The sequence below is a fragment of the Apostichopus japonicus genome, chromosome 13 (assembly GCF_037975245.1).
Source record: "Apostichopus japonicus isolate 1M-3 chromosome 13, ASM3797524v1, whole genome shotgun sequence".
NCBI classification, from domain to species: domain Eukaryota; kingdom Metazoa; phylum Echinodermata; class Holothuroidea; order Aspidochirotida; family Stichopodidae; genus Apostichopus; species Apostichopus japonicus.
The window spans coordinates 26387789-26415239 of NC_092573.1; the positions used below are offsets into that span (position 1 = coordinate 26387789).

Consider the following 27451-nt stretch of genomic DNA (forward strand, 5'->3'; position numbering starts at 1 on the left):
TATCATGGTACGCATTCTAACACGATATCTCGGCATCTCGCATGTCCCCTTACAGCTTCCGTACTAACTTCCCAGGTCGTGCTCCCTGCCTGCACTTACAAACTAAAGTCCACAGGTCGCATACCAGACAACTTCAGGGCATTATACAATAATCAGGTACCTGTCAGATAGGAAAGTCGAGGCGCACAGCTACTTACGTTCGGATCTGCGAAACAACCGTCTGTAACAATGTCAAGTAAGCATGGCGTATCTAAGCATAAACTTATGTATAATTAACATATAAGAGTGGGAGGGGGAAGGTTGCTTGAGGACAGAGTAACTTCCTGTCTGGCCAATGTTTGGTCATTGCCAAAAGTATTTAAGTTGTAAATTTCATCTATTTCAAGTCGGTTAAGAAGAAGTAGCAGATTGGCCGTAGTCCAAAGCAATATGTAGTTGGTTGAATTAGGGTGTTACTAAAACGAATGACAATTGCGTTACACATAACGAATGACAATATGTTGTACACACTAAAATATTGCGTTGACTAAAACGAATGACAGTAATGACAGCACGGACATTTGCTTCAAATGGATATCACAGTTCAGACTTCGTGGGTATCTAGATCTAGTAAAATACGGACAAGATAAAAACGCACCTTATAGTAAGCGAAATTGTAAGTCTGATTTTAAAAAGTAAATTTAACGTCATTTTCTTCCGATATTAATTGTTAGAAACTAACAATACTATATAATCTTGAAACGGCTTCAGTTATCTTTTAATATAAATCTACAGAGGTAAAAAGCACAGCACTCAAGCGCAATGTGGTTTCTATCCGTAAATTACACCAAAACCCTGCAACCACGTGATGCGATTTTCCTCAAATCATTTTTTCGCAGAAAATCAATAACCGCATTTACTCCACTCCGTTAATCATTCATTCTCCACTCAACACTGTCCTTCGTTGTCATTCGCTGTCATTCGCTGTCATTCGCTGTCATTCGCTGTCATTCGCAAATGATAATTAACCCTGTACAAAGTCAATTGTCATTCGGTCATTCGCTGTCATTCGTTTTAGTTTGTCCCGTTGAATTATATAGTTTTGCAGCAGTTTTAGAGTAGCTTGTACCATCATGTAGCAGTTAGCAGTTAGTGTAAAGTAGCTTGCCACAAACTTCAATGAATCACAAAGTCACCAACTTTAAATATATATATATGTATAGATGCATCTCCAATTCGTGTGTCTTTATTTGTTCACATATCACTGTGACAAATCAATGGATCGAGGAGTGCTATGATTTCCACATATAACAGATTAAAGATAACAGATACTGTAAATGTGGCACCAAGTTTTATAACCATGGATGCTTGAGAAGGCAGGGAATAATATACTTTTCAAACTTTGTGTGCTGAATAGTTTTGGAGGCTCTAAATTTGTTCTCTTATAAAACAGACTGCAGGTTCCTGTGTACAAAAAATGCTATAGATATATCATCTTTGCACTTATAAATGGCAATTTACCAGTTTTCATATTGTGCTTTGCGATGTCATACAAAAGTTTCCCTCAAAGACTTATTTGTGTCTTTGTAATGAGGTTGAACTCAGTTTACTGGCTTCATATTCAATGAGCTGGAACTCACAACTGGCTGTGTATAAACAAGACTAATGAATAATATATATGCTTGAGCAGTAGAGTGTAGCAAAACAAACACTTGCAAATATCTTACCTTTCAGAGGTCAAATCCTCATATTCTGTAATACATGAGGCTCACCTTTGAATGTGGGTGCTGATATAGCAGGCTATCACAATAAGGAGGGTCAGGTCAGCTCCTCCAGTCAGGACTATGCATAACTGTATGGCAGGCCATCAGTCTCAAATCGTGGGAGATCGACTTATACCGCTTTAAATCGACATATACAAACTTCCTTGGACTTATACCAGTTTCCAGTAGATTAGATTGACTTCTACCGATTTAAATCGACCTATACCAGTTTAATTCTACATATCATCGATTTAAATCGACATATACCAGTTTAATTCGACATACTGTATCATCGATTTAAATCGACTTATACCAATTTCAATCGATGATAAGTAAAATAAATCGGTATATGTCGATTTAAATCGACATATACCAGTTTAAATCGATGATATGTCGAATTAAATCGGTATACGTCAATTTAAATCGACATATACCAATTTAATTCGACTTATACCAGTTTAAATCGAAATATACCGATTTAAATCGACATATACCAATTTAAATCGATGATATGTAAAATAAATCGATGATATGTCAATTTAATTCGACATTTACCAGTTTAAATCGATGATATGTCGAATTAAATCGGTAGAAGTAAATTTCCGTGGACTTCGCTGTTTTTCCACCATAAGGTAGTAATAAAGAAGTCCTTATATCATGTAGAGTAGGGATTAATTTATAGCCATTTGTTGAGCATTAACAGGTTAGTTCATCTTATTTTGTTTTCCCACCATAAGGTACTATCAAAGAAGAGATTGAGGCTGCAGACCGTAAGTTGGAGAACTGTTTTGGATCTGCAGACTTTGTTGGTTTGAGTAATCTCTACACTGAAGACTGCAAGGTGCTGGCTACTGGCTCTCCCATGTTAGAAGGACATGAAGGTAAAATAAAGTCATTGAATGTCATTGAATTACACCAAATTGCTGTTTGGTATTTTATGTACAACAGCTTACAGTATACTGTATCGTGTTTGTCAATGTCATTGGATTGCTCCAAATTGCTGTTTGGTATTTTATGTACAATCTTACAGTATATTTTGTATGTCAATGTCATTGGATTGATCCTAATTGTTGTTTGTTATTTTATGTACAACAGCTTACAGTATACTGTATCGTGTTTGTCAATGTCATTGGATTGCTCCAAATTGCTGTTTGGTATTTTATGTACAATCTTACAGTATATTTTGTATGTCAATGTCATTGGATTGCTCGAATTGCTGTTTGGTATTTTATGTACAACAGCTATTATATCTCGTATATCAATGTCATTGGATTGCTCCAAATTGCTGTTGGTATTTTATGTACAACAGCTTAGGTATATCTTGTATGTCAATGTCATTGGATTGCTCCAAATTGCTGTTTGGTATTTTATGTACAATCTTACAGTATATTTTGTATGTCAATGTCATTGGATTGCTCCAAATTGCTGTTTGGTATTTTATGTACAACAGCTTACAGTATATTTTGTATGTCAATGTCATTGGATTGCTTCAAATTGCTGTTGGTATTTTATGTACAACAGCTAGTATATCTCGTACAGTATGTCAATGTCATTGGATTGCTCCAAATTGCTGTTTGGTATTTTATGTACAACAGCTTACAGTATATTTTGTATATGTCATTGGATTGCTCCAAATTGCTGTTGGTATTTTATGTACAACAGCTAGTATATCTCGTACAGTATGTCAATGTCATTGGATTGCTCCAAATTGCTGTTTGGTATTTTATGTACAACAGCTTACAGTTTATCTTGTATGTCAATGTCATTGGATTGCTCCAAATTGCTGTTTGGTATTTTATGTACAATCTTACAGTATATTTTGTATGTCAATGTCATTGGATTGCTCCAAATTGCTGTTGGTATTTTATGTACAACAGCTTACAGTATATTTTGTATGTCAATGTCATTGGATTGCTCCAAATTGCTGTTGGTACAGTATTTTATGTACAACAGCTAGTATATCTCGTACAGTATGTCAATGTCATTGGATTGCTCCAAATTGCTGTTTGGTATTTTATGTACAACATTTTACAGTATATCATGTATGTCAATGTCTTCTTCAAATTCAACTTCTGCTCCATTTCAGGAGTTGCAAAATTGTTTAAGGGAGTCTACGATTCTGGTCCAAAGTCTGTAAAACTAGTCGAAGAAGAGATTGGCACTGCTGGAGGTGATGTGATTTACTCTAGAGGATTGTACACATTCTTCCTTGCTGATGGTAGTGTTGCAGATGAAGGGAAGTAAGTACACATAACAGGAATCAATTTACCCATTACCCAGTAGCACAATGAGGTGATGTGATTTACTCTAGAGTAATTTACTTCACTCCTCTCTTACCTGTCTCCTACAACACTAACGCACATTTCCTAGTCTACCTAGACGCCACTGGTATAATTTTAGCACTGCGCCCCCGGTGACCTCTCCCCCAGGTCACAGCGCACTCTCTCTTCCTTCCGAATTTACCATTCCGAAGGAAAACGTGTGTTTTTAAGAGCTCCGTTTTCACTTTCGCCAAACTGACGTGATTTACTCTAGAGGATTGTACACATTCTTCTCTGGTTATCACCCCGGAATGTATTATAAGGAAGAGTCCACTATCAATGTTCTTGAAGCAACACATATTTGCTGTCTCATATTTGTAAGGAATAAAGACGTAGGGAGTCATTATGGTTAAGTCATTGCCAGTGGTTTCTCTCACTGGGGTCACGTCATTAACTCAATTCTCTGTATAAGTCTCTGGAAAAACTTCACAACCCCCTAAAGAGGTTTTACTTCAAATTTTAATGACTCGAGTCGTATATGACTCTTTGCAACGCTGTTGTGCAATCGTATATACATCAACGGCGTAGCTGGCCATCCTCCATTCCCCACTCTGTGTTCCCTGTCCTACCACCAAGTAAAGAATGTTTACTTTTAATCAAGATGGATGCATCTTACCTTGGTTTCCTTTCATTAGTCCCTTCATATGGAGGATGTGTAATAGACATTCTGCATGTATTGCTATATGATTGTTTGTACTCCTTTGGTTGTAAGTAATAAATAGTTTTAAGGTGATCTGCCAAACTATGGATAGCTCAAAAAGATAATAATTCTACCTGGTTGAAATGATGACATGGCATCACTTAAAGTTTAACATTATCCTGTATGTGGCAGATTCACCCTTATTCCAATCACTAACATGTGCCTAATATTGCTGTTAACTGCCTATTTGTATAGATACTGTATTGAGGAAGAGCAAAGAATTCTGGAATTTAATAGGGGGTGGGGTCTAATTAAGGTTCATGAATTTGCCAGAATGAATATGTTTGCCACAGTGAGTGGGCCAGAATATTGGCAGAAGATTATGTTTTTTTCTGGATGAGTATCTGAGCTGACCTTGTCAAATTTAATGGTGCCCTACCATATATCAGGGTCCATTTATATGTTGTCTACTTATATATCTTTTCATACGTGCTGTATAAATATAAAAGTTTGATTTAACGCTTAAATGTTAAACATGACAGTAAACATTTGGTGCTAGTAATATGTTGAAATTGAGCAGTTATTGTCTGAAAGTTTCATTAGTTTTTTCCTACTTGCCTGCAGGTTTGTGGTCCTGTGGAAACGAGTCAATGGACAGATGTACTTGTACACTGATATCATTAACACCAACAAGTCGTAATAAGTTACTGCAAATGTGACCATCGCTCAAGTACTCCGTTGAGAGATTATCTTTGCCATTCTTTGGTCGACTGGAGCATATCTTTATATTTATGCATGTAAAAGTTATAATCATGTTAGCAGCTCTGATGTACCATTAGTATACTCTTATCATATTCTATTAACTTTCATAAAAATTCTGCGTGTGTTTGCAAATATGTCAGTGGTGTGATTCAGGGATTACTTTTGCAGTCATCATGAATGCAGTGCATGAATGTATGATACCTTGACTTGTAAACTTAACTCACCATGCATAGCTTGCATTGGTGGAGATTGAAGGTCATTTAAGGTCACCACTGATCAAAATCTGAGAACATTGTCAACATGTTTTCTTAAAATGTCCACTGTTGGTTGATATTGTGTTTGTTGAAGGTAAAGGTTATTTGAGGTCAGCATTGTGAAAACCTGAGGGTTAAATGGGTTATCTGATCAAGGAAACAACTACTCAGCAGGGTTCTTCCAAATATTGGCAGTTATTGAAATAACACCACAGTTTTCATTAATTGATAACAATCATGTTTATGACAGAATTGATTTTGATAGAAAGGTTCATATCCATGCTGTGTCAAGGATGCGTCTATGTGACATCTTCCTGGCACACAGAAGGCTTCTCTTGTTGAGTATTTAAAGTGTTGCCATGGAGAAATAAATCTGATAATGTCCTTATCTTAGTGTCTTTAAGTATAGTTCATGTCCCATAAGTGAGTGAGACTTTCAGATACTTCTCCACCAAATCTCTGATGTTGTAGCAATTATGACTTAATTCTGTAACATGTTTTAAACCAAGGGTGCACCCACCAAACAAGGCTTCTGACTTGATTTGACCAAACCAAGTCAGAAGCCTTGTTTGTCATTTCCTTTCCTGCCAAATTTTACATCAACATTTCTAGTATTTGTTGATGTTTACGGTGTTAATTGAGTTTACGATCTCAGGATCCGTTAGAGATACCAGTATTAAAATGCAGAAACCATTGTGTGAAATATTTAATGATATGAACTACTCTCGATATTGTTTAACATCAAGTCCCTATAGATTAATTAGTGCCAATATTCTAAATGCCTCTCTACAGTACTATGTCGAAGGTTACATGTTTGGTCAGATATTAGCAATAGCACCTGGATCAACCCTGTATGTCTTTTGAAATTATTCTGTTCACTCCCAATGTCATTCTACTTGTAAACTGTGTTAAGATGAATTAATATAAGACTCATATTTTCACATGATTATCTTCCTGTTTGTTTTCTTTCAGCTGTTCACAGGCATTTTCCTGTCGCTAGTTCTTTTGGTGCACGATTTTATAGAATGTTCAAAAATAGCTAATACTGCAGTAACAAGCCGTTATGTGCTTTACGCACAAATACATAACTGTTTAAACACCGTGGGGGAAGGAAGCAAGGTATAGGGTAGCTGCCCTAGGCAATTTTAAAATTGGAATGGGGGGGGGGGGGGCATGCAGAAGTATGTCTCCCAAGTTTGTAACCAGAGGTGCAATCCAAGCCTTTGCTACTTCATCAAACTGCATGGATCCTTTTGTTTAGTAAAAACATTTCTGGCAAAGAAATAATCCATATTTGTTTCAGGTACCTTACAAACCTCAGAGTACATGCAACGGAGCGCCACCATAGGTTGGCGCGGAGCGTACAGAAATTTTTTTGAGTAAAGATACTCCCTAAATATGTAAGGAAGTTACACACCAACAGTAATATCAGTAGCACCCAGTAGTATGTAAGGATGTTACAAACCAACAGACAGTTAGGAAATAAGTGCGAAACGGTAATTTTCGGATTGTTACCATTATATACGGTCAATAATTTGCTCGTCAAAACGGTGTTTCAGTTTTTCGACCTTATTATACTCAAATTAACTCAACCAATGTTTTGGACGTGGCCGTCACTCTTGTCACATCAACAGCTTTCTATTTTGACGTTTTACTATAGTGAACATGACAGCTTACATTGCTTTCATTAATAGTTCATATATAACAGTGGAACAGTACACCATCTCATTTTAATTAGTTTTTAATTATTATCAAAGATATGTACATAATACTGGGAGCCTACAAGACGAATATTTATATATAGATAGGTTTATTACCTAACTCAATTAATTATTTATTTATATATATATATATATATATATATATATATATATATATATATATATATATATATAGATAGATAGATAGATAGATAGATAGATAGATAGATAGGTTTATTACCTAACTCAACGGGATTCGCAATACCCAGATTCAGTCAAGAACTTAGAGTACTGACGAAAGATCAAAGTTCTATAATGTAGCTGCAAACAGTCTATTCTTAGGAAATAAGTCTCTGGTCAGAAACTACCTATTCAGATGTTTACTTAACATCAGTAAATACTATTTCTGCGTCAACTTCGACTTGTTTCTTTGGCTTCTTGTTCACCTTTGCATATTTTGGTTTGGTTAATTCTAACTGTTTTGGGGTATTGCGATTGTCATCGCTATCACGTTGTTGTACTTCAGCATATAAGGGTGATGCTGGAGCACCCTTAGCATCAATCATATCTCCATCCCCAGAAAGATTAAAATCTGGCTTAGCGTAGCCGGCACTATTTTCTCTATTTCTCGTCGGATCCACGTCTTCATACCGCGCCATTCCATTTGATTTGACTCCTCTTTCAAATATTTCGCCTTCCTCTAACTCGGTAACGTTTCTACGGTTTTGGTCGTTAGTGTCCGTTTCTTCAAACTGTGGTTTTGCGTAGCCATCGTTGCCTTCTTTGCTCTCTATGATGTTTTCACCATGTATCGATTGCGCGAAGAATTCCCTTCCTTTCCCCTCACTTAAAACTACGTTCATGTCAGGTTCGGCGTACACCTGTTCAGACATTTTGTCGTTAATTTGTATTTCCTTGTTGACTTTTTCATACTTCGTGATTTCTTTCTTATCTCTTCCGTCATCAAGCAGATCCGGACTTGCATAAACATCGTCGTCAATCACGTGATTTTCAGTCATCGTTATTTCTCTGACTTTAGGGTAGTCAGGTCTGGTATCTGTTATAGATGAATTCAATTGATCTTTCGTTTTCGATTTCCGATGTTTTTTGTCTACCACTGTGTATGCATATTGACTTTGTCTATGGCCTTCGAACTCTGATTTGCTCCCTTTTTTAACCTCGGCATAAACGGGCAAAATGTTGTCCTCATTATGATTGCTAGCTTGGTTTTCTGAAATATGATGTTTTAGGTTCTCTTTCGATGGTTTCATTTGTTCATAATTGCTCGTTACACCGTTTCCTTCATTATTGTCAATTTCCACATCCTTATGTACTTGGTCATATGTCACCTGCTTGTTGTTTAGAGTTTCATCATGTTTCTGATATCTTACAGTTTCAGCATACTCCAAGGCATCTACTTGCCGGTCTGCATTCTGTTTCGAAGCATCATCATAATCAGTAACACTGCCTGGTTTTTCATGATCGGAAGGATCGTTTTTGTGAAAGACATTTCTTCGCTTAATAAGAACAAAAATTACGATAATTACCACAAGTAATGCTAAACAGGCAGCTACTATTATTCCAGCCATAGCACCAAGACCACCAGTTGTTTTGAAATTTTCATCCTTTTGGATATTCCTGTCACCCGTACCATCCCGTTTCGAGTTAGTTTCGACAAGTAACGTCGCTTTAACACTTTCTTCAGCACCAGTACTCGCTTGAACGATGCACACCAGAGTTGTGTTGTTGTCTGTTGCCTTTAAATTAGTAATCACCAACTCTGTTTGGTTAAGTCCATGCCGCCCTGAAATAGAACCATATGAACATTTATAAGTTTTCATGTCTGATACCATAGACCAATTACTTCATTTCAAACAATAACATATTGCAAAGATGGACTATTAACATAAGTGCTTGCACGTATAACATAAGACTTAGCCAACATAAGTTAAGCTGTATACAGAATTGTGAAATTATTGTTAACTGACTTATACATTTTGGTTGTATACGGGCTGAAATGCTATCATTTGAGATTTTCTTCTGGTATATTCCTTCCTTTCATTTTCTGCCATTTGTGTCACAAAAATTAAATAATGAGCATAGATTAACTTCCGGTTATTAGAAAGCCCAAAACCTTTACAATACGGTGAAAGTATAAACAGTTACCTTGAAACTGAAGTAGCGTCTTATCGTCCCATGTAATTCTGACATCACCATTTTTCACAGAACCAGTACATGTGAAAGTGACATTTTCTCCAAGCATCCTTCTTGCTGTCAACGGGGTAATGTTAGCATTAGGTTTACTCGGGAAAGGAATCACGGAACAGGAGGGAAGAGAGGCAACATCACCAGTTCCTATAACGCACGTGTATCGTATATCTTTGTCCTCTGGTTTTAAGGTGGTCTCGATCCGTAGATCATTGCGTTGATTTTCTGAAGCCAGTTCGGTTTCGTTCCCCTCTTTAAACCAACGTATCAATGGATAGTTATTTTTAACGCCGGACTCGCAAGCTAGGATTATATTCTGACTTTCCTGTAACAAAGAAATATATTTTTAATAGCATGCATATTCAAATTCATTTCCATAAGTTTGTCAAAACTGAACGCCTTACAACAGTAGCCTACATAGGCCTAAACAGTAGTGAAAACCCACTAACCACATATAGGACATAATGTATATAGGCCACCATGTATAGAGGCCACCATGTATATAGGCCACCATGTATATAGGCCACCATGTTTATAGGCCACTATGTAAATATGCCAACATGAATATAGGCCACCATGTATATTGGCCACCATGTAGGCCTATATAGGCCACCTTATATATAGTAGATAACTTTTCGTATAAAACTTCGAAATCTCGAAATGAAACGTCACAATTTCGTGATAAGGCATTAATGTTTCGATATTAAACGATATGAAAGTTTGTAGACATATAACTTGTTAAAATATTGAGATGACTATGATCAGGGTAGGCCTATAATTAAGTGTTCAAAATTCCTGGACTTGCAGTTTTATCATTTTGCATAGCATTTTGCGATGAAATACTGGATAAGTTATTCTTTGACGACGATCGATACGTGAAACGTCAAAATGATGTAATAAAACATCAAATTTACGACATAAACGTCGAAAATTTCAAGATGTAATATCTAGTACTTGATAAGTGAGTGAGTGAGTGAAACTTTATTGATCCCAAAGGGAAATTCAGGCACTCGCTCATAAAACAATGAAAATGTTACAAAAATAGATGTGTATATTGTACAATAAAACAGTAAGAATAATAAGAAAAAGTCACTATATGAGAGTCAACTTAACAAAACCTCATTGAAAAGCTTAATTGCACGGGGTATGAAAGAATCTCTGTATCTATTGGTTTTGAGACACGGAAGTCGCAACATGCCACTGCCTCTGGACATCTGACTAATATGAAGTAGCTCATAGAGGGGGTGGGTATGGTCCTTCCATACCACGTCCAGTTTGGACTCGAGAAGGCTGTGGTAAACCGAGTCAATGGAAGGCAAGGATTCCCCGACTACTCTCTCCGCTTTCTTAATGATGCTGTTAATACGATCTTTTTCATGTTTGTTGACATTCCCACCCCAGCAAATCAAGCAATAACGCCAAACCCCGCTAAAACCTTAAAAACGCCAAAACCCTGATAAAACTTTGAGACAAATTTCTGTGCAAGGGTCCCACCACTGGCTTATGGGCCCTTCGTTTTTCATATTGGTATGGCCATATGAGCAGATGAAAAATGATCCTATGTGTATCAACAAACCAGAATAACTGTTTTCATGAATACACTCTAGTCTACAAATTCACATGTGCTCTTGTGTAACCAAATCCGCCACGGAACTAACAACCAGAAATGGGAGGGGAAAAAACGCTCAATATTATATTTTTACCTAAAAACTGTTAGTGGTCCAGAGTTCGTATGAACGGCAAATTGTCACTGCAAATATAGTACTTGGTCTTACGAACATGATTAATGCATTTGACTGTGTCCAGAAATAAGAATGCTCTGATATTACCAATCTTAGACGATATATCTGTCTGTCTGTCTATCTGTCTATCTATCTATCTATCTATCTATCTATCTATCTATCTATCTATCCGACAGCCTGGATGGATCATCGCCCTGATGAAATTTTACATGAGTTTTGGGGGTCTGGAATGTAATGTACATCCCCATAGTGACGTCACTGGGTTGTCTCTAGCTTACTATTTTTTCTATTGTTTTTGCAATGATTCACCTATTTATGACTTGATGGTGAATCCATCAAAGTGTATGAGGAGACTTTATCTCGATATCGTCAACATTCATGTCCTAAGCATGAGAGCCTCACATTTATGAGAATGCAATATGTAGGCTAGTAATCGCAAGCTACATTGTCGACGTAACATGTTGTTGACATACTTATAGAAGTTTATATCATTCGCGTTTATGGTGTATAGATTGTGTATGCTTTAATGTAATACGTTTTCTGTATGGTAAAAAACGTGTAACCACAATGTAAGATTCACTTCCGGGTCGGTAGAAACAGCCTCATTCACTTATACTTTGTACATTTGTGTTAGTTTAATGACACTATAGGATACTATAGCATATTAACTTATGGGTTTTCAATCTTTGTTCATGGATATTAATGTTATAAGAATAAAGAAATGAATTGCTTACAACATGTATGGGTTAATGTTCACACATACAAACCTTTCCTATTTGTAAAGGACCTTGCACTAAGTCTTGGGACCAAACAGAACAGTTTGGTGACCAGACTGGTAAAACATGCAGAACCGTAGATGATATGTGTCTGCTCTCATAGGCACATTTATAAATACCCGTGTCAGATTCACGAACTTGTAAAATAGCTATACCGTAAACTGTGGAATTGTAAAGAACGAAAAAGCGGCCCTGGAAGCGAGATTCTACGAAAATGCCACGTGACACAACGTCACCAACATTATCAAATACATTTGTGTAGTATCTCCATGTCATAGCTGCTCCCTCGTAGTCACAGAGTAAGATAGTTGAGTCATTCTGTCGTATTGTAGTGTCTGAGATAACCAGACAATCTCCTTCAGACACGGTAAGCTGAATCACAACAAACACGAACCTTAAATATCTCATACTTGTCAGGACTCTTCGTAATTGATTCATTTTCCTTCCAACTAATGAAATACTTGTAATTAAAAATATAGCAAACAATCCATGAAAAAAATCACATTTTTGGGGGTATCGATAACTTATGTCTTTAAGATATATATAGAGTTATAGAGTTAAATGCGAACACAATATTATCCAGAGTAAACCATAACGTCGTTTGAACGTGACGATCTAGCAACGGTAAATACAGACAGAATCATTCGCAGATTCGTTCGCTGATCGGGAATCATCTGCCCTTAACTTTACTTCTAAGGTGGATGTAGTAATGTAGTAGATAACTTAGTCATCCGCACACATACTGCAATAATTATTAATCCGATTTCTCCGATGAAACAATAATGCACGTTTATGGAAGTCAGATCAGGTGGTATAATAATGGGCACATATACACCGTGTGAAATCACGTAAATTTAGATAAGTTTTATAGTCTTTAGCATCTTCGCTTTAACATGCTTATCTCTAACACTGACCGTTAACCTTATATACCACTGCAATACGTCCGGTCAACTTCCGACACGATTGAAAGGCCTTGTCTCTATTTTTTTTTTTTTTTTACAGAAATTGATTAATTGTTTGTACAGATAACAAAACGTTCCATAAATAACGGAAAAAAAGTCTAACAGTAGCCTATCTTGCTAGATGAATTAGTTGTGCGAAGATTCACACCTTACTGCCGTAAAGAAGATATAAATACTCGAATACTATTAGATGAATAATTCTATTGTTATCTGTGTTTCATTTCGACGAAGAAATCGACATATCTGACCAGAATGAGGGAGCATCCCCTAGCTATTTCCTGTCCAATTAGCAAATAATAATCACGAAGTCATTCGGTCGAAGAGTTGCATGTAAAATAGACTACGGGCTACACATAGTCATCTCTGGTTCCAAATAAAGTTGACATCTCAGCGATGAAAGAAATTAATCATGAATTCTTGATAATGTAGTTACTTTTGAACTACTACAATGACTCACACTAAAGACCATTGTCATATCTTCGTAACCTCACTTCCTACTTATCAAATATTTGAGTTCAAGATTTTCCTGTCAGGAAACTATTTACCAGAGTCACAGCGTAGCCCTCATTTCCTCTAGGTTGATCAATACTGATAGAGGAATGCATGAACCAAGATCTACCCTATGCCACTGGTTATCTATATAATAGGTCAGTTCTGACATCGAATACAACAATGCTAAGTCACCATATCATTATGTTTATATATACGATTGCAATAATAACATTGTTTATATGTGTATCTAGCATCACGTTGAAGCAGGAATCATGGTAATTGAACACGCATTAACAGTGAGAGTCGTAAAGCGATACACTATTAATGTTCCAATCACACACAACTTTTGTAACAATAGTGAATTTGGAACAATGGTCGAGCACGTCTGTTTGCTTCTTTGCTATTATTTTCTTTTGTTGGACCACTAAAAGTTGCAAACCTTGATGCTTTGACAAAAAAACACATCTGAAGTCAAATGAAAGACACCAATGATATTATGATATTATATCTGAAGAATAATGCATAATGATGTTGATATCAGTGGCGTAGAAAGGTACTTTTGAGTGGGGGGGGGAGGCTGAAGACTGATGGCCGGCCTGGGGGAGGGGTCTAAGGGGAGGGGGAATTTTTGGAATTTTTTGAATTTCCAGGTAGCCTCAGATGCAATTTGGTGCAATATAGCACACTTCAACACCCACTCCATTTTGTAAATAATTTTGCATTTTCCCCTGGCCTTAGATGCAATTTGGTGCTCCAAACGAGATTTTTTTCTCATTTGGAAATGAAAAAGGGGCTTTCTGACTTGCGAAGCGGGGGGCGGAAGGTACTTCGGCCCCCATATTTTTCACGGGGGGGGGGGGCTGGCGCCCCCAGCCCCCCGGTTCCTACGCCCTTGGTTGATATTGTTGGAATTTGAGGAATCAAACCTTAATTTATCATCAGTAGAAAACCTTCAGTGTAAACTTTCATTTCTATGAGTACATTTGTATTGTGGAGTGTTAACATGTGATCTACTGAGTTTGTACTAGTATAAGTAAGTGTATATATCTCACCGTGTATGAAGTAATTTGTACTTATACAGAAGAAAATAACTTATAGTTATTAAAACATGCAGCGTTTGCGACCATACCGAGGCTGATAGGACACTGGCATTGTAGCGATGATCAACTTCTAAAGCACAAAATATTTTCATGATCAATGTTCTGTCAGAAAGCTAACGTAATTAATAAATAATTCAATACAGTTCATAATGATTGTGCAAAGAAGGCGGTGAACTGACTTCAGCAAAGAACTAAACATTTGTTCCAAAAGCTTACTACTCTGACTTCGAACACGAGAAGTGTCATACAATGCAGAATCTTGAAGAATCAGACAATATATTTAATAAAATAAAAATTAAAATTAGGGAGTTGAACGCTGTCAGGTGTCAATTGAAGAATAAGAGTCAGTTTCAATTGGCGGTGTACATTTTTATCATTGGGAGTTTATATCATTGTAACCTATAGCGTATATATTGTACTTTTCAACTTAAAGCGGCCTTACCTTGTTCACATCGAATATCAGTTCTGTGACCCAGATTTCAAAAGTATAGTAGTTTATCTTTGTTTATTAAGACATAATGTAGGATGACACTCTGATGTCTCTTAACATTGACGCAGATATATGCGCCACTTTCTCATTTCACACAATATAATAGGAATGCCCTGACAACGATGAACATTTTATAGTGAACAAAAGGCAGAATGTACAGACTTGCAGATTTTGTGTGGATTACTTGAAACATCTACTTTCAGAGTAGGCTGTATTACAGTACCATTGTTATACCCTCTTGGTAGCGGGGATGGACAATGAAGGCTTGACCCAGCCGAATATTCAGCATTGTTTGCCCGTGCCTATCAACATTGTCATTCTATAAATTTATTTAAAATCTCACCATATTTTGATCCATCGGCTCGCTGCTACAGAGCGGGTACTCATGAGGATAAACGTACAGTTTGTACTCAGTTAACCGATTAGACATCTCTGAACATATGTAGACTCCGGTATCAGTGATGTGGAGGTCTCTTATCGTTAGTTTGTACGAAACCGATTCAGTTAATATGATGTCGAATCGGTCTTTTGCCGGATAATTGGAAGTAATCTTCTCCTTTGAGGCTATGATGTCAGCCATAATATCACTATCGGAAACGTAATACCGCCAAACTTCATGTTGCACAAGAGGTGATAACAGACAGGTGAATGTAACATTTTGTCCAACCTCCATGAATACTTCAGAGCTCCATACGGAGAAAATAGGAACGCACAACAGAGTCCATAGACCATATACGGTTAGTGTTTTAACAGTGTAACCCATTGTGTTACGTTAATAATCGTTATAACATATTTGCTTTTCAATTTCTATCACTGCATCAAAGGGTTTTACCGTACTCAAAGCAAATCAATCGAATCTACACACCGATGCGTCAATACTGTATGTATCTTCTCGTAAAATACTACATACCAGAATATAAACATTGATTTGGTATTGGTGTATACTGCTTGTAAACCAATATTTCAATGTCATCATCTTCCTTGTTTCAAGTATTAATAAATCAGACAAGGACACTGTGAATATCCGGCATTGATTTTTTAGGTATGTTCTTGCAAACCCTTTAGCCTTTGACAATCAAAACAAAGAACTGGAGTATTTCCTTCCTCATATACGATAAACTAGGCCTAAATTAGGTATGATCTCATCGCTAACGTGTTTAATATATGTTAAACAGATCATGTGGTCAGAATAAAATGCCAAAGGTCAATGTTGATTTCAATTGTTTATAACTTTGTTAGTATTCCAACAGTAACATAAAGACGGACTAAACTACGGTTATATGCTCTTACTGACCATGTATTTTGAACGGATAGTGCGTAACCTCTTAATTAATTGATTTCGGGTTTTAAACGTATATTTAACTTAAAAGTTGAAGTGGCAAGCATGCATGATACACGGCACGTGAATATCCCTGTCATCTATTGTATATACAATTTTTACAAGAGATCTTTCAAAACCTGTGTAAAATACAATAGACGTAGATAGCTAAAGCAAATGACATATTATTTATCTAGGCCTACTTCGAAGATTTTTGCCTGTGTAGACAGAAATTAATATGTCCTCCACCAGTCAAATTTTAAAGCAAAAATAAATTTGCAATCCATTATAAACTTATTTCTCTACAATTCTTCTGGAAGAAATTACATACAAGAAAAACGTAGTTTTCATCAAAGGAAAATATGTTTCATGCAAGTATTTTCACCAGATTTTAAACTTTTGCCCTATTTTGAGCAACGTTCTTGATTAGGCTAAGGTTAATCAGTTTGTAAAATCTTGTACCATATATTGACACTATGCATGAATAAAGAATTATTTAAAGGTGTGACTTGTTAACTTATTTTCGGTATATACATGATAAATGATTTATTTTCTTTATATTTAAGTAAAATGACGTCATATGAAACAGAACTTAGATTGTAAGTATAACTAACACTAGATTTGTAGACTCACTTGCCGATGCACAGGGGAGGGTGGGGGCGGGGATGAGGTCTGAAGTTGATGGGGACACTATAATTACCTGGTATGCAGGGTGCTACCACGAGACAAAACGTCCGCATATAGAGCGAGAGGCCTGTGTTCGAATCACTGTTCTAGCAATTTCATCTCATTGTAATTTCAAATATATATGTACAATATTAATTTGCCTTGGTCGTTAATTTCCATTTTATTTCACAGAGTCTGTTCAATGTATCTCTTTCGAGATCCGGCTTTAGGATTCACAAATGATTTCGAGTTGATTAACATCATGTTTGATCTCTAGAGTAAGGCAAAATATGTCACCAAAACAGAAGTAGCATAGTTCGATACAGGTGACAAAAGCCTACAGTGGAATGACGTATTCCCCCACTTTCTCTTCTTTACCTTAAATTGTATAGATCATTACAGCAGTATCAATATTTTAGAATTCACTTACTATGATGGATTATATATAACTTCCATTGAAAGCACCGCATATACCGCTTTGAGTCTAAAATGTCATGCTTGTGTCGTCGTCGTTCATTCTGGTTTGTAAGGCACCACAGGGAGAAAGACAATCCCTACCAACAGTGTGGTCCATGTGATAGTGATGATAGGTTCTGATTTCATTTGAGAGATATCGCTATTTTAATGTTCCTTCACGAACAAGACAATATGCAAAAACAAGTCTAAATTTGACATAATTGAGCCGAGTTTTCTTAAATTTATATTAATACTTCCATTTTGTGTTAGAGATGGATTTTGCAAATGCTGATTCTAAACTCTTTTAATTTACAAATATTGCTGACTAAATATTGGCTTGGTTCAGCCAGAGGCTCAACCACGTATACTCTAGGGACGGCTTTATACCTCCAGACAAATAGTCAGGGACAGGTAGAATATTACAAAATATGAAGAATACATAAATATAACGTATATGGGGTAAAACGTACACATTTCAGCTTTGTTTCACACTTGGAAAATACAGCACCCTTTTGCAACTTAGAACCTTCCATTTTAAAAAAAAACAACAAATGAAAGGGGGAGGGGACAGCACTCCTCTTACACTCCTTCCCTACACGACGTTACACCTTAACCCCTCTCCCCTACACGGCGCTACACATTAACCCCTCTCCCTACACGACGTAACACCTTAACCCCTCTCCCCTACACGACGCTACACATTAACCCCTCTCCCCTACACGACGTTACACCTTAACCCCTCTCCCCTACACGACGTGACACCTTAACCCCTCTCCCCTACACGACGTGACACCTTAACCCCTCTCGCTTACACAACGCTACACATTAACCCCTCTCCCCTACACGACGTTACACCTAAACCTCTCTCCCCAACACGACGTTACACCTTAATAACCTCTCCCCTACACGACGTTACACCTTAGGCCCTCTCCCATGCACGACGTTACACCTTAACCCCTCTCATCCACACGACGTTATACCTTAACCTCTCTCCACTACACGACGTTACACCTTAACCCCTCTCCCATGCACGACGTGACACCTTAACCCCTCTCCCCTACACGACGTAACACCTTAACCTCTCTCCTCTACACGACGTTACACCTTAACCCTTCTCCCATGCACGACGTGACACCTTAACCTCTCTCCACTACACGACGTTACACCTTAACCACTTTCCCATGCACGACGTTACACCTTAACCCCTCTCACCCACACGACGTTACACCTTAACCCCTCTCGCTTACACGACGCTACACATTAACCCCTCTCCCCTATACACGACGTGACACCTTAACCTCTCTCCCCTACACGACGTTACACCTTAACACCTCTCGCTTACACGACGTTACACCTTAACACCTCTCCCCTACACGACGTTACACCTTAACCTCTCTCCCCAACACGACGTTACACCTTAATAACCTCTCCCCTACACGACGTTACACCTTAGGCCCTCTCCCATGCACGACGTTACACCTTAACCCCTCTCATCCACACGACGTTACACCTTAACCTCTCTCCACTACACGACGTTACACCTTAACCCCTCTCCCATGCACGACGTGACACCTTAACCCCTCTCCCCTACACGACGTAACACCTTAACCTCTCTCCTCTACACGACGTTACACCTTAACGACTTTCCCATGCACGACGTTACACCTTAACCCCTCTCACCCACACGACGTTACACCTTAACCCCTCTCGCTTACACGACGCTACACATTAACCCCTCTCCCCTATACACGACGTGACACCTTAACCTCTCTCCCCTACACGACGTTACACCTTAACACCTCTCGCTTACACGACGTTACACCTTAACACCTCTCCCATACACGACGTTACACCTTAGGCCCTCTCCCATGCACGACGTTACACCTTAACCCCCTCCCCTACACGACGCTACACCTTAACTCCTCTCGCCCACACGACGTTACACCTTAAACCCTCTCCCTTACACGACGTGACACCTTAACACCTCTCCCCTACACGACGCTACACCTTAACTCCTCTCCCCCACACGACGTTACACCTTAAACCATCTCCCTTACACGACGCTACACCTTAACACCTCTCCCCCACACGACGTTACCCCTTAGGCCCTCTCCCTACACGACGTTACACCTTAGGCCCTCTCCCATGCACGACATTACACCTTAACACCTCTCCCCTACACGACGCTACACCTTAACTCCTCTCCCCCACACGACGTTACACCTTAAACCCTCTCCCTTACACGACGTTACACCTTAGCACCTCTCCCCTACACGACGCTACACCTTAGGTCCTCTCCCCTACACGACGTTACACCTTAAACCCTCTCCCTTACACGACGTTACACCTTAACTCCTCTCCCCCACACGACGTTACACCTTAAACCCTCTCCCTTATACGCCGTTACACCTTAAACCCTCTCCCCCTACACGGCGCTACACCTTAACACCTCTCCCCTACACGACGTTACACCTTAGGCCCTCTCCCATGCACGACGTGACACCTTAAGCCCTCTCCGCTACACGACGCTACACCTTAACTCCTCTCCCTCACACGACGTTACACCTTAAACCCTCTCCCTTACACGACGTGACACCTTAACACCTCTCCCATACACGACGTTACACCTTAACCCCTCTCCCATATACGACTTTACACCTTAACCCCTTTCCCCTACTTGACGGTACACCTTAACCCCTCTCCCCTACACGACGCTACACCTAAACTCCTTTCCCCTACACGACGTTACACCTTAAACCCTCTCCCTTACACGACGTTACACCTTAACACCTCTCCCCTTCACGACGCTGCACCTTAATTCCTCTCCCCCACACGACGTTACACCTTAAACCTTCTCCCTTACACGACGTTACACCTTAACACCTCTCCCCTGCACGACGCTACACCTTAACTCCTTTCCCCTACGCGAGGTTACACCTTAAACCCTCTCCCTTACACGACGTTACACCTTAACCCCTCTCCCCTACTTGATGTACACCTTAACCCCTCTCCCCTATACACGACGTAACACCTTAACCTTTCTCCCCTACACGACGTTACACCTTAACCCCTCTGCCATGCACGACGTTACACCTTAACCCCTCTCCCCTATACACGACGTGACACCTTAACTCCTCTCCCCTACACGACGTTACACCTTAACCACTCTCCCCTACACGACGTGACACCTAAACCTCTCTCCCCAACACGACGTTACACCTTAACCTCTCTCATCTACACGACGTCACACCTTAACCTCTCTCCACTACACGACGTTACACCTTAACCCCTCTCCCATGCACGACGTGACACCTTAACCTCTCTCCCCTACACGACGTTACACCTTAACCCCTCTCATTGCATTACTGACAAACAATAAACAAAGGCAGTCTTGATGGGTTGAAATTATCATTGCGCAATACACTTATCAGTATTAAGTGAATGTGTTGGAAAATACAGCTATAATGCTATTAATGGAACAAGACGCGCGCTCCTTATTATTATGTTTTAGATTTCGTTCTTCGTTTAACATAAGTTCAGCTTCTGGGGCTTTCAAAACTCTTAAACCGACCAATCGCAGACAAGCAGATATTTCCCAAAAGTAGTGTCTATAGTTTTGTCCCCTGTATAGTATATCTTTCTTTTTCACTTCTTTATTTTCCACTTCCTCTCTTTTCTTTGTTGTTCGCCTCTTAGTAACGTTCACAGAGTTAGTGACCCTGTGTACATTACCCATAGTGTTTGCTTGACTTATTCCTGCTAAGAGGAGCACGTCGGCTCCCTTGTGCCCTTTGGCGGGCTACCACAAGCCCTATTAAGCCTAGTGTGTTACTCATTACGTTATCGTTAGTATTCGGTGTTTATTATAACATTATAGTGTTTTCCACTTCGAATCCAATACTAATTGGCCAGGCTTTGTTTTTTTCTCCTTTAAGTGTAAGAGTTATGTCATGCTCTCTGTAATCTCTGGTAGAATGAGTTAAATATGTGGGAAGAAAGTTTGTCTACTTCCTGGAGGATGGGTGGCCAAGTCTAAGTAAAATCTTGTCTGGTAGGGTGGGATTGCAACTTTCTGTAATATTTACTCTTTTTCTAAAAATTGCTTAAAGAACCCCAGGTTTACAAGCAATTCTATCCCATTCACCATGAAACTTCAAGCTTCCGTACACCTGCAGTAGAGACAAGCTGTACAAGATCATTACCAATTAACTGTATTCATTTCCACACATTATTTAGGTTATGTTGATGTAGTCGACATCTTACTGAAGGACTGGTCGATGTTTACACTGACGAGGGAACGGATTCGATGCCCCCCCCCCCCAACTTTTAGAAGTATTCGTAGACTGAGGGACCGTTCTAAATGGATGAGATGGGCGTGCCATTTGCATTAGTAGATAAGTAGATTAGTAGACCATCACTGTTAAATTATAATGACTCCCATTTATTAATCTTGTTTTACGTATGCATATGGTAATCCATCATTACTTTATGGTGAATAGTATTTACCCTATGAACTACAAGGGAATATTGTGTGCTTGTATTCATTTTAATATACTTGTGTGTAATATCATCGTAAAGGTAGTTTAACCCCGCTTCCCTTGACTTATGTGTCTTGTGGTTGCGTTACCAGCATAGCTTATAGTCCTTAAACTATGTGCTTCACAGGGTTTCTATTATAATGGTCTCATGCGGTGTTAAAGCAGGTATTCGTTCCAAGTGATACCTTTTTTCCCCTTCTTTTTCGTGATCCATCTGTTGTACACTATTGCTCAATCCCCAATTTAGCAAGTCTATACGATACAGTATATCGGACGCAATAAGAAATCTTGTTACATTTCAGTTATGTACAACCAACGTGTAGCACTATATAAGTGCATAGTTATGTACAACCAACGTATAACACTATATAAGTGCATGCGTAACCGGGTACTCTCATTCTTAGTTCATCGCAATTGTCAACTGACGGCATTAGAAACGTGAAGCTCTTTTTTTTTGAAATCTTCAAAATAAAGACAGGGCGAAAAGATGTAACATGGTTTTCTTCTTTATTAAATAGGTGGAACATGTTATGCTCTCTCTCTCATTCAGTAATGAAGTTATAACCAATAGTTCGTGTAAAGTATATCAATTCGTTTGAAAGTATATAAAATATATATACAACAGTTAAATTCGTTTGAAAGTATATACAATATAGATACAACAGTTAAATTCGTTTGAAAGTATATAAACAATATAGCTACAAAAATTCAAGTCGTTTGAAAGTATATAAAATAGATACAATAGTTAAAATCGTTGAAAGTATATATATATAATAAGGACACAACAGTTAAATTCGTTTGAAAGTATATACAATATATATACAACAGTTCAAGTCATTTGAAAGTATATTAAAATAAATACAAAAGTTACATTCTTTTCAAAGTATATACAATATAGAAACAACAGTTAAATTTGTTTGTTCCTATGTTGGTAAACATACAAATTGATTTAATTTGAAATAATACATCAAACGATGCACATATCATTTATAATGCCATTGGTAGTAAAGTGTAATAAATGGAAATAAAGTGAAGAGATATCGAAAGCTTTTCTTCATGTACCTTTGTGTAACTATGAAAACTATAACACGGTTGTACCGTAAAGTTAGCTATCCATGTACCAGACTGTAAGTTTACAAAAGATATTTAGATAACATAGACAAACCTTATAACATTCTAACAAAGCAATTAGTAGAACATTTGTTTCAAATGTACAATTTACAATGTAGCTATGAATACAATTCTCCGCTCAACCTGCATGAGCATCATTCAGGTTGGTCACTACTGGTTACTGATGATCGCATTTCTACATAATCTTCAACTGTTTGAGACCGTGGGACTTCATATTCACCAGGTGAAGAAGATGGGACCTGATGATAAACATCATCAGTAAAGCTTAAAGTCCCGGCTGAGTAAGTGTCAATGTCTCTGACGGTCGGTGTAATTCCAAGCGCATTATTAGCGGTGTCGTATCTGTGAAGACTTTTGTAGAGATGATCGTTGTTTCTCTGTAGGCCTACACCAACAGAATCGGACACTGCCTCTTCAGTTCGTCTCCGAACTCCTGCCTCCAGTGATGGCATACCTTCATCTTTCGGTTTCCTCATTCTATTTGCAACTTTATGAATCACATACACAACAGCAATGAAAAGTATTTGTCCAACAACTATCGCTACTATCAAAATAACAATAATCAAAGAATTAGACTTTGACGATGCGCTACCTCCAAACTCGACAGTTTTTGAATCGGGAAAGATCGTAGTCAAATTTCCAAAGTCTTCTTCTGTAATGTTCACGTTAAACGTTGACTGTGTGGTATCTTCTGTAGTGTTCACGATAAACGTTGACTGTGTGGTAAGGTTGATAACTCTTATAACGGCAGTAGCAGAAGAAATCCCATCAGAATTACGAGCAACACAACGGACGGAAACACCATTATCCTCAAATAATAAATTGCTTATCATTAAAACACGTCCCTCTGCTGCTATTTTCATTCTACGATTATCCAAGTTAACGGGATGATTAGCAAAGAACCACGAATATTCAAATTCAGTAATTGATCCACGGGAGGGTATGCATGTGAAGTTCACTGCGCTACCAACGAAACCTCGAAAAAGAGCTGGTTCTATATTGATCTCCGGTGGTGGTCGGAAAGGAACGATCGAACATGACCTACTCTGGGTAAATGTTGGATGAGATGACGAGCACGTAAATTCAATGCCATTGTGTCCACCTTCGACGATGAACGTGTATGTCAACACAGACGAAGATGAAGGTCCAGCTACCACTGCATGTCTGTTCTGGAACCAAGTCAAATGTGGAGGAGGAACGCCTCCTTCAGATGAACAGGAAATGGTGACAACTTGACCCACCTTGACATTTTCTCGAGGATGTGACGTACAAATTGGAGAGTGAGGTGATTGGAGTCTAACCATCAGGTTAACCGGTTTGAATAATGTTCCTTTTCCCGGTACGGGTTCGATCACACAGTGATACTGTCCCGCATCCTGAGTGTTCACGTTAGCAATACGCAAGTTGTAGAAACCCAGGTGATGATTACCAACTATGGTGAAACGAGGATTAACTGCCTCTGGATAGAAGGTCGTATCACGTGATAAATAACGACTCTGAGCAACACTCCACCAATAAACGGAGAAGGATCCTCTGTTTATTACTTGGCATTGAAGTGTTGCAGTCTGTCCACTGTTTACCGTGACGTCAGGAGGATCTATTGCAAACCTAATGGACGTCACAAGACGCACCGTGAAGATGAAGAACACTCCTGTCAAAAACAGTCTCATTTTGGCGCAAAAAACTAAGCGATCTGAAGAAAGTCACTGAAACTAGATTCTTTGCAATGAATAAATTTCAAACTAGGACACCATCGGTGAACGTGATAGCTCTGTTCATCAAACGTGATATCCACTTGTTCTTATGCAGTTACAAAAAGACAGGCCGTGTGCAAAACCTGATCCTTGGTATTATGATTCACCAATTCACTACTGACTTGCAAATTTAAGTCCTTGTTTGTACAACGCAATAACAGCGAACACCTAGCGACGAATTTCTTGACATAGTCGTCATTGAGTTGACCTAGTATGGACTTAATCGTTTTGACGTCAGTAATTGTCCTTCTCTTCACCCATTGAAGGGGTCACTCTTACCACCGATAAGCAATTACTTTGTAATTAAATAAGGTGGATTGTTTTCATTATTAACCTTGTTTTTGTGATGTAGATTCAAAACACTTTGGCGCACATATTTGTCACCCACAATAGGGAACTTTACACATACATTTGGTTTATTTGGTATATCTGGTTGTAGTTTTCTATACCTCCATCTGTTGTTCTGTTTTCCTTTAGTTTCCAATTCTGAAGGGGTTGTGCTTCTCCAAGAATATAACTTCTCTGAATATACGAGTACAGACCCATTAGAACCAATGTGAGCAGGCAAGGTGAAATGAGCACAAGTACGAAAATGTAAGTGTAAACCACCAACGATCGATGGACATAGTCACCCTTCCTATAGGTCAAAATTATGAGGTACACAAGGTATTTAACTTAAGGAGTATTCCTTACTATGAGTATATACAGATTCCTTACTAGGAGTATATGCAGCTCTTGTACTCCACGTTTGGTGTTGACCTGAAAGGCCCAGAGATCCATCAATAGATTTATTGGACTTAAATGTCAGAACAAGGAACGAAAATGTCAAATGATTTTAGCATTCCTTGTGCACCCTAGCGCTACAATTCACCAATTGTCTTGGTATTTTATTACAGCCGAACATCAATTCGTTAAATATATATATATATATCTATATATATATATATATATATATATATATATATATATATATATATATATATGTACCTTTACGAGCAGAACGTTGGATCAATAATGTTGCATATTATAGATATTGGCTATTATCGATATTTTCGATACATATTACAAAAAACAAAAGAATTACCTCAAATTAGTTCTTTTTGTGTAATCTATAGCATTTTATGTAGGTATAATGGTATAATTAGTTACGTCATGAATCATATAGACATACCGGAGAAATTAATGATGTGCATCAGTGAAGACCATTCACCTATAACTGCTGAAGAGGCATTGCAGTTAATTGTTAACAAATTTTAGGGTTGCTCAGCAGGGTCTTCCATATTGAGGGAAAGATAAGTCGTACCACTGTATCCGTATACCGTGATGTGTTTGTGAAGAGACTTTGATGGGAATACCACAAAGTTTGAATTTCATTTCTTCTTGGTAGCCTTTAATGAATATTTGAGGTTGCCTCCCCTTAAATTTAGCCTAATTCATTAAACAGCTCAGTTACAGGGATATTGTCCTTGGCTAAAATGTAGGTTTGGAAATTGGTGGACTCCCTATATTAGTTATTAACAGGATTATTTATCTTATTGTTATTAGGAACTGCAGAGACACCTTGTAAAGTGGAGCCAGATTATCTTTAAAAGTGTAATAACTGCACAGGACTCACTCTGGCTCATTAATACGCCTTGGTGACTTTCAGGTTAAGAGCACCATTACACTGAGGAGCTCTAAAATATCCTCCAAATGCTTTAGGATTCGATGAGATTTTCCTCTAAATTAGTTTTTTTTTACATGATACGCAGGAACAGTGACTTGCTGTCACTATAGTCCAAGTTTATATCATTTTCCGTCAATAATATGCCAAGGCAAGATATGATATCAATATTACCAAATTAGGACCACAGAATGACAATCTTCTAACTTACAAGCTATACTAAAGACTAACGTGAATTAGCACATAGTTGATGAATCAGCCGACACAACTTCTGAGAATTTCCACGGTGACGACAATTGACTCAGGAAATGACACAAGCCCTGCTTCAGCTAAGGCTAGGTCAACTGACAGTCACTCCAGTCAACTACTGCAGGCCTGATCATTTCCTGACTTTCATAATGCTAGTTGTATTGTAGCTGGTAGTGGTTGCAAGACCAATGCATCAAAAATACTTAACGGTTTACGAGCGACGATAATAGCGAGTACTGCACAGTCACTGCGGCATCCTTTTACTGCAATATTGTTGTTTATTTTATGACTATTTGCAGTAAACAATTGTAATAAATAGTTTAATAAATTATACATGTATTTCGTCCCTAATCGGTAAATTAAAATGACAATTAATTATTAAGTTATCTTTCTTTGAATCAGTTTATAGTCGACAACCTGCAGCTTTGTCAGTCCGGCTTAGTTTTACAATACCATGCTGATAACTCCCAATATCTGTCTCCAATAT

General features: G+C 38.2%; 3 protein-coding genes across 4 annotated transcripts; 1 reads left to right on the forward strand and 2 right to left on the reverse strand.

The window, feature by feature from the left end:
- Positions 1-80: 80 nt before the first annotated feature.
- LOC139978298 (uncharacterized) lies at positions 81-6665 on the forward strand. Its single transcript, XM_071988363.1, has 4 exons — positions 81-235; positions 2480-2623; positions 3829-3982; positions 5328-6665. The coding sequence occupies exons 1-4, from the start codon at positions 229-231 to the stop codon at positions 5401-5403; spliced, it is 381 nt and encodes a 126-aa protein (XP_071844464.1). The 5' UTR covers positions 81-228; the 3' UTR covers positions 5404-6665.
- On the reverse strand, positions 6499-16264 carry LOC139978296 (uncharacterized). 2 transcript variants are annotated; one of them, XM_071988361.1, is made up of 3 exons: positions 15533-16264; positions 9586-9952; positions 6499-9223 (listed from the first exon to the last, which is right to left on the reverse strand). In XM_071988361.1, exons 1-3 carry the CDS (start codon positions 15950-15952, stop codon positions 7800-7802), a joined length of 2211 nt encoding a protein of 736 aa, XP_071844462.1. In that variant the 5' UTR covers positions 15953-16264; the 3' UTR covers positions 6499-7799. The 2 variants fall into 2 exon arrangements, with proteins under 2 accessions (XP_071844462.1, XP_071844461.1); XM_071988360.1 differs by lacking the exon at positions 15533-16264 and adding an exon at positions 12137-14170.
- A 6393-nt stretch (positions 16265-22657) lies between these two features.
- LOC139978509 (limbic system-associated membrane protein-like) lies at positions 22658-25113 on the reverse strand. The gene has a single exon (XM_071988795.1). It carries the CDS (start codon positions 24966-24968, stop codon positions 23433-23435), a length of 1536 nt encoding a protein of 511 aa, XP_071844896.1. The 5' UTR covers positions 24969-25113; the 3' UTR covers positions 22658-23432.
- Positions 25114-27451: the final 2338 nt, after the last annotated feature.